Consider the following 15721-nt stretch of genomic DNA (forward strand, 5'->3'; position numbering starts at 1 on the left):
GGGGATATAGCTCAGTGGTAGAGCATTCGACTGCAGATCGAGAGGTCCCCGGTTCAAACCCGGGTGTCCCCTGAGTAGATTTTTTGCACAGTTCTTTTTTCATGAATTTTTTATTTATTTATTTTTTTTTATTTATTTATTGTTTTTTATTTATTTATTTATATTAAATGTAATTATAAATGATTGCATTACATTAGTAACTAACAGCTGCGGCTATCGGCATGTTTTCATAAGTTTTTTACTCTCCCTCATGGAATACAAAAATTGTTTTGATTTCACAATATTGTGTTAAATGTGAACATGTATGTGTTGTTGAAAAAAATCGTAGTCAATAATTACGATGATAACCAATTTATGGATTTCATTTCGATTTAATGAAAATATTCGCGTACAGAAAAAATCGTAAGTAGGAAATGCGAAAGGTAATAAAAATGCTTTGGGAACAACTAAAACATAGTCGTAGTAAACGCAGCTAAACGAAACTACATAAAGCAGAAATAATGGATAGGAAAAGTTTAACTCACATTTTTTTTTTTTTTTTTTTGAGACTTGAACAGTTGTAAATAAGAACGAAGGACTCATAAAATGATTAAAAATATCGCACTTTCAAAGATTTTCGTGGCAAGCAGAATTTCTTAAGCAGTAGGTAAAATCGAAGTGATTTTCGTATAATGGGACAGTCTTAAAAAACGCACGTACACAAAAACACATTACGCCAACTACGAGGTTAGCTATTTAGATAACTGGCCTTGGGCACCTGCGGTATTGTCAAGCACCATCTGAAGCTCCCAGTGGAAAGTTTGGCATATTTTACCATAAATGCTTTCAGAACGTTTTGATGTGCGAGTCACATTAGTGTTATTTACAATAGCTTTAAAAATTCATCTCTTCAAAAACAAAAGTTGAATTCAACCGTAATAATTTTCGTGCGACTATTTTTTACAATTTTCGTTCTTATTATGCCCTTATTACTTATCGTACATCACAAGCAAAGCCTTGAGAGCAATATACGTATGCCAAAGGCTCTACAGTAAAACATGGGGTCTGCGGCCAAAGATGATGGCATGGTCTTATAAGACAATACTAGTTCCAATGATCACCTATGCCTCCCTGGTATGGTGGCCAAAAGTAGACCAAACTAAGACTCAGATAATACTTGACAAGGTATACAGAATAGTCTGTCTGAGCGTAACGGGAGCATTGCGAACTTGCCTCGCAGCGATTTTAGGAATGGTCACAGGGCTCATTCCACTATATCTTGTAGCCAAAGGGAAGGCAATCAGTGCAGCTCTAAGGCTTCCTAATCTATTTCATCTCAAAGAAGGCAATCTTACAGGGCATGTAAGGATTCTGGGTTCAATCCTGAACTCTTCTGCCGGGGAATGTCTACGGAGAGGCACGCGCGGTGCCAATATTAACATTCTTTCTGACAGTCAAGCAGCTCTAAAATCGCTGGATAGCTTCTCATTCCAATCAAGGTTGGTCGGGGAATGTTTTAAAATCCTCAACACCCTAGCATCAATTAACTTTGTTACCTTGATGTGGGTTCCGGGACATGAGGAGCACGAAGGGAATGAAATTGCGGACACTTTAGCGAAAAAGGGGGCAAACACTCCCTTCATAGGTCCTGAACTTTTCTGCTGGGTAAATAATAGCTTCAAAAGTGCTTTTCTGCGTGAGCAGCAACAACGAGGCAGAATCGATTACTGGAGAGCCCAATCGGGCTGCGAACTGATTGCGCCAAAGCGTCATGTCAAAAAGCGTGCCCGTTGAAGCAATTAAATGGCGAGCATCAATAAGAGTTTGCATGCTGACTTTGTGGTAAAAAATATGTTGGATTCTACGTAATTAAAAAAACGCGACTGAAGACACGACCAGACAAAATGCTTCGAAAATTGGTTGAAACGAATGCAAAAGTGTGTTGATCGTCATGGAGTATATTTTGAAAGACAATAAAACCGTTTTCAAACTCCAATGTGTATTTTTCCATTTTTAGATCAGAATTGTAAATAGCACCCTCGTAGCATTATTTGATTGCAAATATTCACTTATCAGTAATTTTTCTTCTTCTGCCTTTCTTAATACCGAAACACCACTTCGAGATTAATTCACTTACAGGTCAGCTTTAAATTCACATTCTAAGGAAGTAGCTAAACGCTAAACGGATTTTTCAATACGTGGCAACCCCACACTTGGCTCTAAAATTGTGTTGCCTACCTACAGAGTCTCAGAGACTTTTCCTGAAGCTATTGGAATTTAAACGCTTCGTACATATATACGACGAAAAATCTCACTCTATTTCTCTATTAGATTGAAGAAAAATTCATAAAATACTGAAAATTGTTTTAAAACAAAAGAATTGTAAAAAAGAACTGTTTCTTTTTAAGGGGTCAGGGGTAGTCGGAATTTTCCAAAAATAGGATTTTGTTTTTTGCATTTTCTTAAAGTATAATATCTTAAAAATATTGTGTGAAAATTTGAAGTGGATCCAACATATACTTTTCAGGATATTTAACAATTAACAAAGGGCGCTCGGGCGCTCCGGAGCATCCTGATAACATTCGAAAAGGTAGATTGCTACTTAGGCAACAGCAAAGCGATATTTTGGAAACTGCGATGACGGCTGAAGAAGTATGATATGGCCCAGGAATAGATGACACATTGTAAGTAATTAAATAATTCATATAAATTGTTGGTTTTTTCTCGAAAATCTGAAAAATATTTCCTGAGACCGCAATATTGTTAATTTTCCAAAAAAAGCTTGGATTAGGCACCAAATTAACTATTAATAAAACTAACTTCTCTTGCTTGATTGATTTAAGATGAATCTCCAAGGACTTGTAATGATCACCGCAAGGGACTTCTGGAGAAACGGGCTCCACACAAACAGCGATAACTTTTACAATTATTTTTTATTTATTTTATTTTTTTTTTTTATTTAATTTTGCTAAAGTCAAGTCGAAACATGATGTATTAATGCTATGTTTTTATTTTTGTAAATGAAAGCAACTGACTAGCAAAAAAAATTATTGAAAATTATCATAATTTTTCGGGCTTCTGACTACCCCTAACCCCTAAACTCGTGTTAAATCAAATCAATTTTCCTGTTTTACTTCGCATTGACTTTTGTTTTTTTTATCATTTTTATTTATTTTATTTTAACATTTTGTAATTTTGTTTATTTTTTATTTTTTTGTTTTATTTTACTAAACTGGTACACTTGGTCTCTTTTTCAATCGAATATGTCTGATTATTCATTCTGAAGTTCATAGCAAAAATCAATTATTCTTGTGCCCGAATAAAGGGCGTACGAATCAATTCATACGACGTGAATAGCGTGAACTTCCAAATTTGAAGCCAAACACGCACATTTAACAATAATATGAAATACCCCAAACTCAGAAATTCGCACATTTCATGTATTTCTCTATTTGGAATATGTAAGCATTCATATATAACAACAATTAACAATATACAATAATAATATTACACATTGTTTCCCTCATAGAACTTCCAGGCCTTATTCACTCTTTAGCGCAGTCAATGCAAAATGAAGTGTTCACATTATCGCGCGAGCACTGTATATGTGGGAGTTAAGATTAGCAGGGTATATATTCCTATCAAAAGCTGTTTTATATGCATTTTGCGAATCGAAAATCAACTGGGGATATAGCTCAGTGGTAGAGCATTCGACTGCAGATCGAGAGGTCCCCGGTTCAAACCCGGGTGTCCCCTTAATAGGTTTTTTGCTTCTTTTTGCATTTTAACTTTTTTGATAATTTAGAATTATTCTTTGTAAAATTATTAACCCTTAACGATCCAGAAATATTTCCAGTTTACTTCCAGGTGAATTCATTTATAAGCAAACACACTTTTATTACTGTAACGCGTTTTTTTGAGTATTTCTACTGTGCTGAAAAGGAGCATAAAAGTATCTTTTTTTTAATATAAATAAACTACACAAAATACCGTTTGTCTTGTGATCATTTTAAATGACACGAGAGAGAAAAATCATATAAATATTTGCCTTTATTTACACGGACTTTTTTTTGGAACGCCTTTTCTTTGCCTTCATAGGAACCATTAAGCGATTTTGATCATGAAATCACCTTTTTTTTAAGCTACGTTCGATGTGCTTACGCCAAAACGCGCAAAGTGAGGAATACGTGTACTACATATATACACATACATACCATATATGTAAATATATTTTCGTATTCACTAAAATAAAAATACAGACATGCGGAATAATTTATTTTATTTCTTGTAAGAGTGTGGGGGCGTGCGTCTTTTAAACAGTTTATATGCATTTATTTATTTTTATTTTATTTATTGTTTGTTTTTGTTGTAATTAAACACTACTGCATGCATATTCAAAAAATGTCATATAAAACCTCGCTAAGAAAAAAATCACAAAAAGCACACTGGGCTCAACCGGGATTTGAACCCGGGACCTCTCGCACCCAAAGCGAGAATCATACCCCTAGACCATTGAGCCGCACATTAAATGATGTAAAACTTTCGCTTCTTAAGCAGCGTACATGCGCAATGTGGTATTGCTCAAATTCAACAAATTCACCACGAACACGCGAATCCAACTTTATTAAAGCGTTGCCACTGCGCTACAAAATAGAAAGATATGCGAGCACACCACAATATAGAAAATATAATGCAAAAGAAGTGCCATTCCAGTACTGCTATTTTGTACTTGGCGAATTCACAGAATTGGCTGTTTTGAGTGACGGCCGCACAGCAAATAAGCAAATATTTGAATGCAAAGTTACTTGTTTCTGAAATTTGATTTTTAAACGAAGCAAAGTAATGAGAAGTGTTATAATTTGAAAGCTCATAAAGCAGTTTTTTCCTTGGTGTTCAGTTGTAATCAATGCTTATTTTGATTTTTAAACTAGCCTTGCTTTTCAGTTGCTTCCCCTTATTCTGTTTATTTTTTCGGTTGTTTTGCTTCTGTGCTGTTGTCACTACCTGGGATGGCGCAATCTTGTATGCTATCATTTTTGGGTTACACTTTGCATACCACAAACATTGATTAGGAATAAATAAATAAATAAAATTAGCAGTGATGCAGGTGGCCTACAGGCTCTAGTTAAACGGAGTCTAGGGAAACAAATAAAACACTGGCCACTCTCAGATATACCATCAGTTGTCGGAGTGGTGCACACTGCTTACACGATGCCAGCGGGCAATTGAACGCCATACGTTGGCTTCCGCAGGACCGTAGTTGGCTTCCACATAGAAATCAATTGTTAAGTTCTGAAAACCTACTAACGATATTTCAGCACACTTTCTCCACCGACGGATCCAAAACCAGTGACGGTAGCGGATCGTTCCCACGACAGTCGGTTCTACGTAACCGGAAAACGTTATTCGTCATTATGAAGAGAGCAAAAGCCAACGAAAAATTGCAGAAATTGTTTCTATTAGTTCCTATACTGTCCAGAACATTATAGACAAGTTTCGCCACGAAAACAGAATAGAAGATAAGGGCAGATCTGCGCCAAATAAAATATTTAATGATGCCGATAAAAGGTAGATTGTGTGCAAAGTTAAAGAAAAACCCGATTTAAGCGTTCCAAAATTAACGAACGAAATCGAAAAATACCTAGACAAGATCTGTAACCCTGAAACTGTTCGTAGAGTTCTGCGCGCGGAAAATTTTCATGGAAGGACTGCCCAAAATAAGCCGTTGATTAATGCTCGTAATAGAAAACAAAGAATAGAGTTTTGCAGACAACATTTGAACAAAGACATTTCGTTCTGGAAGTCCGTTGTTTTTGCGGATGAAAGCAAATTTAACCTTTTCAGGTCTGATGGGAAGTCCTGCGTTTGGAGAAAACCAAACACCGCGCTTCAACCATGTAATTTGCGCTCTACAGTTAAACACGGCGGTGGCAGTGTGATGGCATTGGGTGGCATGTCCTATTCGAAGGAAACATGAATAAAGAGATATATCTGGATCTACTAAAAGATAACTCAGTACAAAGTGCGCATAAAATGGGCATTATGGATTCGTTTATTTTCCACGACAACGATCCCAGCATACTTCTGGTATTGTAAAAACTTGGCTTGTCTGGAACTGTCCAAATCTCAGCATGGAACAGAGTCCAAATCTCAGCATTATTGAGAATTTGTGTTCAGTGCTGGAAATTAAAATAAGAAACCACAATATTTCTAATGCTTCTGATCTGAAACGGGGACTACAGGAAGAATGGTATAAAATTAGTTCCGATTATACAGCAAAACTTGTAGAACCTATGAATTCCCGATTAAAAGCTGTTCTGAATCAAAAGGGATACCCCACCTAAGTATTAGCCATAATCATGAAATCGAAATACTAATGTGTTTATGTTTTTTGAATACTTTTAATTTAGTGCATCATTTAAGCTGTGACCTTAAAACTGTAACTGAGTTATTTTAATTTGCCATATCTGTCTTATAAAGAAACATTTTTGACGTGATAACGTCTTATAATTCGATTTAACAGGCTGCACGCACGAAAAAATGTGTCGTTACCTTGCTCATTACTGTTCATATGTAGTTACCTTGCTCATATTAGTGTTACCTTGCTCATTACTGTTCATATGTAGTTACCTTGCTCATATGTAGTTACCTTGCTCATATTAGTGTTACCTTGCTCATATGTAGTTACCTTGCTCATATGTAGTTACCTTGCTCATATGTAGTTACCTTGCTCATATGTAGTTACCTTGCTCATATGTAGTTACCTTGCTCATATGTAGTTACCTTGCTCATATTAGTGTTACCTTGCTCATATGTAGTTACCTTGCTTATATGTAGTTACCTTGCTCATATGTAGTTACCTTGCTCATATGTAGTTACGTGAGCGTATATATGTATGTATGTATATGCGCAAATGTACATATATAAATTCACGTATTTGTATTTGCATATGCCTTCTTATTGATTATTATTAATTTGATTCACTTGAAGAATTTAAAATAAAACCAAGTTTGTTAATAATACCTGTTGTTTTAATGTTATTATTATTATTTTTTTATTATATCTGAAGGAAAAAATGTATGGTAATATTTACCATATCTATACTAATATTATAAAGAGGAAAACTTTGTTTGTTTGGTTGTAATGAATAGGCTCAAAAACTACTGGACCGATTTTAAAAATTCTTTCACCATTCGAAAGCTACATCACGAGTAACATGGATTATATTTTATTTTGGAAATAGGGCTCGAGATATAGGTCAAAACGTGGACCCGGGTAACCTTCGGATGTGTATGTACAATATGGGTATCAAATGAAAGCTGTTGATAAGTGCTTTAATACGGGGTAATTTTCATACCTATTGATGACTAGGGTCTGGAAATATATGCCAAAACGTGGACCCGCCGTGTCTTTGCACCGAATTAAACCAAACTTACACACATTGTTAAGTAGGTATTGAAGATGATTTCCGTATAGTTTGAATACCTATTGGTAGATAGGGTCTCGAGATATAGGTCAAAACGTTGACCCGGGTAACCTTCGGATGTGTATGTACAATATGGGTATCAAATGGAAGCTGTTGGTGAATGCTTTAGTTCAGAGTATTTCCATCCGCTCCGTGACTAGGGTCTCGAGATAGAGACCAAAACGTGGACCCTAGAATGTGTTTGTACAATATGGATATCAAATGAAAGCTGTTGATAAGTGCTTTAATAGGGGGTAATTTTCTTACCTATTGATGACTAGGGTCTGGAAATATATGCCAAAACGTGGACCCGCCGTGTCTTTGCACCGAATTAAACCAAACTTACACACATTGTTAAGGAGGTATTGAAGATGATTTCCGTATAGTTTGAATACCTATTGGTAGATAGGGTCTCGAGATATAGGTCAAAACGTTGACCCGGGTAACCTTCGGATGTGTATGTACAATATGGGTATCAAATGGAAGCTGTTGGTGAATGCTTTAGTTCAGACTATTTCTATCTGCTCCGTGACTGGGGTCTCGAGATATAGGTCAAAACGTTGACCCGGGTAACCTTCGGATGTGTATGTACAATATGGGTATCAAATGAAAGCTGTTGATAAGTGCTTTAATACGGGGTAATTTTCATACCTATTGATGACTAGGGTCTGGAAATATATGCCAAAACGTGGACCCGCCGTGTCTTTGCACCGAATTAAACCAAACTTACACACATTGTTAAGTAGGTATTGAAGATGATTTCCGTATTGTTTGGGTACATATTGGTAGATATGGTCTCGAGATATAGGTCAAAACGTGGACCCGGGTAACCTTCGGATGTGTATGTACAATATGGGTATCAAATGGAAGCTGTTGGTGAAAGCTTTAGTTCAGAGTATTTCTATCCGTTCCGTGACTAGGGTCTCGAGATAGAGACCAAAACGTGGACCCTAGAATGTGTTTGTACAATATGGATATCAAATGAAAGCTGTTGATAAGTGTTTTAATACGGGGTAATTTTCATACCTATTGATGACTAGGGTCTCGAAATATATGCCAAAACGTGGACCCGCCGTGTCTTTGAACCGAATTAAACCAAACTTACACACATTGTTAAGTAGGTATTGAAGATGATTTCCGTATAGTTTGAATACCTATTGGTAGATAGGGTCTCGAGATATAGGTCAAAACGTTGACCCGGGTAACCTTCGGATGTGTATGTACAATATGGGTATCAAATGGAAGCTGTTGGTGAATGCTTTAGTTCAGACTATTTCTATCTGCTCCGTGACTGGGGTCTCGAGATATAGGTCAAAACGTGGACCCGGGTAACCTTTGGTTGTGTATGTACAATATGGGTATCAAATGAAAGCTGTTGATAAGTGCTTTAATACGGGGTAATTTGTTATGTTATGTTATGTTATGTTATGTTATGTTATGTTATGTTATGTTATGTTATGTTATGTTATGTTATGTTATGTTATGTTATGTTATGTTATGTTATGTTATGTTATGTTATGTTATGTTATGTTATGTTATGTTATGTTATGTTATGTTATGTTATGTTATGTTATGTTATGTTATGTTATGTTATGTTATGTTATGTTATGTTATGTTATGTTATGTTATGTTATGTTATGTTATGTTATGTTATGTTATGTTATGTTATGTTATGTTATGTTATGTTATGTTATGTTATATTATGTTATGTTATGTTATGTTATGTTGTGTTATGTTATGTTATGTTATGTTATGTTATGTTAAAGTATATGTTATGTTAATGTTAACTCATTCTCTATATCCATACAAAATATGTATCAAACAAATAAAATTAAAATTTTCTTTTGAAAAATGCAACCATTCAATCAGTATTTTCTTATGACGTTATCACGTTAAACTATCGTCAGTAAACCGACTTTGCAGACAACCTCTTTTTTGTTATAAAACATGTTATTTAACAAAAAAAATTTTTTTCTGTAATGGAAATACCATAAAATACATTTGATATTTTAATAAATTTTGGCTGCATCAAATAAGCTGTGAGTCACTGTATATTCTCATTTCTGACTTTAACGAAACATGGAATCAAAATTTGTGAACTCTTAATTCGTCTATTTTTTATACACTTAAAAATTTTCGATTCGGTTTCGACCGCATATTCATAAAATTCAGTACAGTTCCGCCTCGGCCTCAAAAGTGATGTTCTGTCATTCCTTTAATATGTACCCACCCATTAAACTATTTTTAGCTGCTGCTGTTTTGTATTATTACCTTTAGTACCAATATGGACCTTCTCTTAAACATTTGTGGTAGTTTGAATTAATTCCTAATAATCTCGATGCATTATTAGTATGATTTTCCATATTTTTTTTCTTTTTCAGCCTCTTCCAATTGAAAAACCTCGCTAACGATATACTATCCAAGGCAGCCAGTTTTACCGCTTTTTAATTTCAATTAGAAAAACAATTATGACACAATTTCTTATATATAGCTTTGTGAATTTCTGTAATTTAATATATTTTTTTATAATTATTAAAAACTTATTATATGACTGTAAATAATATAAAAAATATGAAAACCTATTTCATAGAAATTGTTTTACAAATTAGTTATTATTTTTCCTTTGCGCAAGGCAATAAAGAAATATACTAAGTTTCAGTCTTTCTAGTGTTAAAGTCCAATGCACACATAAATTAATAAAAATTCAAGCGAAAATGGAAAATATAACCTACTCTACGTATATGTATGGAGATGCGGGGCATCGATCCCCGTACCTCTCACATGCTAAGCGAGCGCTCTACCATCTGAGCTACATCCCCTGTTGCACTAATGCCGTCCAATGTCTAATACGTGAGCAACAATTCAGTACTGTTACGGAGTGCACATGTACGAATAACGATCGCACTTACCGAAGCAAGTACAACGCATATACGAGTGAGGAATATTCTTTTTGCTGTTATTATTGCTGTTATTGTTGTTAATATAAATAAATACATACATATGTACATGCTTAGGACCCACCACTACTCTTTGGTATAAAATGATTTGCGTATCAATTTGGCACATTGTATTTGTATTTATACACCTTCGTTTGTCTATTTAACATTTACTTGTTTTTTGTTCTTGTTTTTTAAACAAGTGTACTTTAGTGTTTGTATGTAGCGAAACATTGCGTAGAGTAAGCACAAACAACTAAACATTATTGCGCTTGAGTAGACCTTTAACGCAAATATAATTGTGTGGGGATATAGCTCAGTGGTAGAGCATTCGACTGCAGATCGAGAGGTCCCCGGTTCAAACCCGGGTGTCCCCTTAGTAAACTTTTTACATTTTTTTATTAAATCATTTTTTACTTTTTTATTTCATTTTCAGTTATTTATTTCATTTGCGTTATCTATATTGGCGCATTAGAAATAATGAATCAATGTAATATAAACATGAAAACAGACATACCTACATGCATTACTTGCTATGAAATGTTGTTTTTGCTTTGGCCATTATTTAATATTATCGGATGTTGTATGAATGAAGCAGTAAGCAACCACGTAATGTCAACTGAGCAGGATTACAGCGTCATAATTAATATTAAAATGAGTTCTATATTCATAGGTAGACGATAAGTAATGCAAAGAACTGAAGTAATCACTTAAATAACATCAAATCCACATCTTCTCTAAATTATAGTAAAAAAAGAAACTTGGTTCAAACACAAATGTCAAGTGTTACTATATTTCCGCGATTTTGACAATTCTGACGACATACGCCTTTCCAACACAAAGCAAACAAACAAAAGGAGAAGAAATTACAAAATTTAGTGAATGGCTTGGTAAAACTGTGATTTGTGGCATTTAAACTAAGCAAAGTAATGAAAACGAAATGCCGCGTTTAAAATTGTGAAATCATGAATTATAAAAATACCTCCAAATGGAGTTTTTCTGCGTTTTATGCGGATAACGCCCTGGCAAGAATGTGTGTGTGTGTGTCTATAAATTCTGGTGCTTGGAAGTCTCGATTGTTTTCGCCTACTTTTCTTCTTGGTAAACAAGTAACTTCTCCTTCCTTTTGTGAGTCTATTTTCGGAGCCTGTGGTTCGAGTGGTAGTGCCCTCTCTCGCTAATTTTTATGCCTGCATTACAATTTCCTGGTATTTAACTAGGCCCTTATCAAATGGATGCGGCAGCCATCTCGTTAAGAGATGCCCGGCGTTTGCGAGCAGTGATGGCATTAGTGAGAGCCCCAGCAAGAGATTTAAACGCCTCATGGCAATCAGAATAAATATAGATTTCTCTAAAGGTAGTCACAGTTTTGCGTGACCCCATTAGCTCAGCTAATTCACTAATGGCTAGTATTTCAGTCACAAATGCGCTACAGAGAAGACGAGCCGGAACGCTTACTTTTGGCTTCTTAGAGTAGACGCCAAAGCCAACTTTTATGTCAAGCTTTGATCCACCAGTAAAGAACCATAAGCAGTTTTTCCGACCAGTTATATTGTCAACCCATCCAAGTCTAGCTGAAATTCTAGTACTAAATAACTTGTTAAAATATGGTTCATTTAAATAATAGTCAATAGGGTTAGTTGGATTCAGACCGAGTATTCAACGTCGACGTCTGAACGCCAGCTGCGTAGACCTTATCACCAGCGTTCGTACGTAACCGGAACGACCCGGACTTACGTTTCCACGACAGTCAGTTCTACGTTACCGGAATGACCCGGATTTATATCCGGCCAAGGACTGTCACTTCAGCACCATTCCTCGTATGTGCACGGGGAATGTTTATGATGCTACAACAACAACAACCTTACCACCAGCTTACATTGGGAGATCGCATCTTCCTCCATCCTCCTCATGTTTTTTATTAGCTCGAGCCGAGGAGACATTACAGACGTGGCGTTCTGCCACTGCAAGCGTGCTGGTTAGCGTATACTGCGCTGATTGTAGTCCTCCAATGGCGGTATTGGAGGTATCCTTCACTTGAATGCTGATGTTACTGTCCCCGTTGTCGTTTGCGGGGCTATTAGCTTTGACAGTTTTGAACGCAGTGCGGGCTGGTCCGCTTCCAGCTGCATTAAGGATTGGTGCGTTCTTTGCCGGCGGGGATATTAGCAGCAAACTACTTTTTCTGAAGGTTGCTCTTGGATCCACATTGCCATTTCGACCATCTCTGAGTCCTTGACTCATCTGTTCTTTGCTCAGTGGTATTCATTGTCAATTCTTTTGAGTCCCAACTTCAGACCGCTATTCTTACACGAAAGTGCAGTTTCTCTAAGTGTCCCCGTGGTTATCTTTGCGAGCAGGGAGGCCATGCGAGGGTTGACTCTACGCTGCATGGGCAATAGAGTTCAGTTCCAGGACAGGAACTAGTCAGGATTTCTCAACTGAGCCTGCACTACCAACTTAATGGTGCGGTGTAAGGAACGTACCCTTATGCTTGCCAGAGTTTTAACGGGACGCAGGTGATTGTAGCATTAGCCTATCCACCATTTCGATGAGCTGTCACTCTCCTGTACTGAGGTGATAGAATACTACTTTCACCAGCTCATAGACTTCCGAATCTAATAATATTTGTCTTTACTGCCCTGTCGCTGACGGTACTCCGCGTATATGAGAGCTTTCGAAACGAGCTCCTTCCTCTGCTGCCGGATTTTAGTCACCTCTTACGACAGGCATGCCTTACCGCGGATGTATTCTTTCCTCCGAGATGTTGGGGGTCTCTTTACATCAATTATTAGACCGCTTCACGAATATGCAGTCTTTATTATAGAGGCCGACAAATCAGTTTGCCACTATTGGACTGAACCTGTTCAAAAATGTTTCTTAAATTCGCTCTTTAGACTTTAGTGGACCCCTACCGCAACATTTACTTTTATAAGTGCATATATGAGTAATTAAGAGAAAAATGGGTATCTCTTATACAGGATTGAAGGCTTTTAAAAATGCGTTGCTTAGGTAGCAAAAAGAAAATATTACATTAAAAAAAATCAATTAAAATTTTTGGCAGGAAAACATCTTTGTCGAGCTTTTCTTACGGGATGAAGGGCGTACAACCTGCACTGTGTTAATTTTCCAATTTCCAGTTAAAAATGAAATTTAATGATACTCTCACATGTAAAAGCGGCAAAAGTGTTGCTATGGCAACGATGCTGATAACGTGCAAGCCGATTACCGGGGGTGAATGCCCCATAGCACACAAAAAGTGCACACTCAAGGGCGCCACGTGCCTTCCTTTTTTTGCTAGTGTAATAAAAATAGGTATTTTTAATGCTTAATTTTAAGTACTTACAACACTTAATTTCGGTATTTAAAATAATCAATTCAAGCCTCAATTTCAATTTCAGTTTCAATTTCCTTTGATTTAATTTCATTTGCAATATTTGTGTACGAAATTTTCACAAAAATTTTTTTCACATACATACATAAGTATTTCATTGAATATATCTGAGTTGTTCAAATTTTAATTCTATTGTTGTTGAAAAAAGATTACACCACTTTATACGTTTTGTTGTATTAAATAAAAGCAAAAAGAGCCTGTAATAGAGAACTTGCACACCCACACATACACACACACATCTCTCTGCTAATGCAACTATGTAATCAGCTTATCGGTTTCGAGCAGTCCTCTTCACTCTTCATAAACCTTACAAAAGTGCAAGGCAGACCTCCGGCCTCCCATTTAGTCTCTGTTACTCAGCACACGTGCGTTGTTCTCCGTCAGCCGTCAGCCGGCAGCACTTTGAAACATTTTCAATTGAATTTACTAAAACGCAATTTAATCGAAATATGAATCGTTGGCGAAATCGCGTCGCTGTGGTGACTGGTGCCAGTTCGGGCATCGGTGCCGCCTGTGCCAAATTGATTTTGGCCCAAGGTATACAGGTTGTTGGACTGGCACGTCGCATCCAACGCTTGGAGCAGCTTAAGCTATCCCTGCCCACTGCCCAGCAAAAACTATTCCACTTCAAACAATGTGACGTATCTCAAGAACAACAAGTAAATGAGGCGTTTGATTGGATCGAGCAGACGTTGGGCGGCACGGACATACTCGTCAACAATGCAGGCATCCTACGCGATGGCAATCTGGTAGACATGTCAATTAGTGATATTCGCGATGTAGTAAATACAAACTTGATGGGCTCCATCTATTGCCTACAAAATGCTATCAAAAGCATGCGAAAACGCAACTACCCGGGGCATTTGATTTTTATTAACAGCACAGCTGGTTTGGCGGGGTATAATCCGGGCAAGGATGATCCCAGCTTGAATGTTTATACACCAACGAAATTCGCTTTGAATGCAGTTAATGAGATTTGTCGACAAGAGCTGATAACACTGAAAACAAAGGTCAAGACAACGGTGAGTGTTTAGAGAGCAGCAAGCGAACTTCGGTAATCGGGAAGAATTTAAATCTATGTTTGTTTTTTGTTTTTGTTATTTTACTAGAACATCAGTCCGGGTTGGGTATCTACTGAAATCGTACCGGACGAAACCAAAGCGCAGTTGGGCGATGTGATTTTACATGCCGATGATATTGCCAATGCAGTCATTTATGCGCTCTCCACACCACCACACGCGCAGGTGCAAGAGATAACTTTGCGCGCCCTAGGCGAGTGGTTCTGAATGGGTTGAGTGGTGTGTGGTGTGGGGTGTGGGGTGGAATGAGGTGAGCAGAATCAGCGGGAGAGTGTCGACGAACTAAACTTTTGCAAACACACAAACATACACGCGTACATACAGATAAATACACGTACACACGTACCTTTGCTCGCCTCTATGCCAACGAATAACTTTCTTGTTGTTTATTTTAATTTTAACGAATTGTTGCATTGCTTTGCGGTTGTTGCTTCAAACTATATCTATTATTTGCTCTTCATTTCCACAGTCGCCAATCACACAAAAATTTACCAAATTAGAATCTACAGCTCGTTGATTGCTTTCGACTGATAAACTCATTAAACTGTCATCACCTAATAATCATAAAATCTTGTATTTGTTGTTATTGTAGCAGTTGATATTGTTCGCAGTTGGGGGTGGGAGATAAACAAATTAATAACAACAAGCGCTTTATGTGAAATTAATTACAAGCGTGCAGGGACTGAGTGAGAGAGAAAGAGCAGAGCAGCGGTGAAACAAGAGAGCAGTTTGTGTTGGCCCATCTTATGCTAGTACAACCACAACAACAGTATAACACAACGGTGCCAATAACTGAATTATGTTCATCGCTCTATCGACAATAAATGTCAGCTAAGCGATTAAAATAGCAAGCAGGCAGTTAGATGAG

The 15721-nt window shown here is 36.8% G+C and overlaps 1 protein-coding gene and 5 non-coding genes across 6 annotated transcripts; 4 read left to right on the forward strand and 2 right to left on the reverse strand.

Moving 5' to 3' along the window:
- Trnac-gca (transfer RNA cysteine (anticodon GCA)) lies at positions 1-72 on the forward strand. Its single transcript has one exon. It is a non-coding gene; the product is annotated as a tRNA-Cys (tRNA).
- A 3591-nt stretch (positions 73-3663) lies between these two features.
- Trnac-gca (transfer RNA cysteine (anticodon GCA)) lies at positions 3664-3735 on the forward strand. The gene has a single exon. It is a non-coding gene; the product is annotated as a tRNA-Cys (tRNA).
- A 691-nt stretch (positions 3736-4426) lies between these two features.
- On the reverse strand, positions 4427-4498 carry Trnap-ugg (transfer RNA proline (anticodon UGG)). Its single transcript has one exon. It is a non-coding gene; the product is annotated as a tRNA-Pro (tRNA).
- Positions 4499-10190: 5692 nt separating this feature from the next.
- On the reverse strand, positions 10191-10263 carry Trnaa-agc (transfer RNA alanine (anticodon AGC)). The gene has a single exon. It is a non-coding gene; the product is annotated as a tRNA-Ala (tRNA).
- Positions 10264-10685: 422 nt separating this feature from the next.
- Trnac-gca (transfer RNA cysteine (anticodon GCA)) lies at positions 10686-10757 on the forward strand. The gene has a single exon. It is a non-coding gene; the product is annotated as a tRNA-Cys (tRNA).
- Positions 10758-14112: 3355 nt separating this feature from the next.
- On the forward strand, positions 14113-15422 carry LOC129238499 (farnesol dehydrogenase). The gene is made up of 2 exons (XM_054873540.1): positions 14113-14796; positions 14884-15422. Exons 1-2 carry the CDS (start codon positions 14224-14226, stop codon positions 15058-15060), a joined length of 750 nt encoding a protein of 249 aa, XP_054729515.1. The 5' UTR covers positions 14113-14223; the 3' UTR covers positions 15061-15422.
- Positions 15423-15721: the final 299 nt, after the last annotated feature.

The sequence above is a fragment of the Anastrepha obliqua genome, chromosome 2, assembly GCF_027943255.1.
Source record: "Anastrepha obliqua isolate idAnaObli1 chromosome 2, idAnaObli1_1.0, whole genome shotgun sequence".
In the NCBI taxonomy this organism is placed as follows: domain Eukaryota; kingdom Metazoa; phylum Arthropoda; class Insecta; order Diptera; family Tephritidae; genus Anastrepha; species Anastrepha obliqua.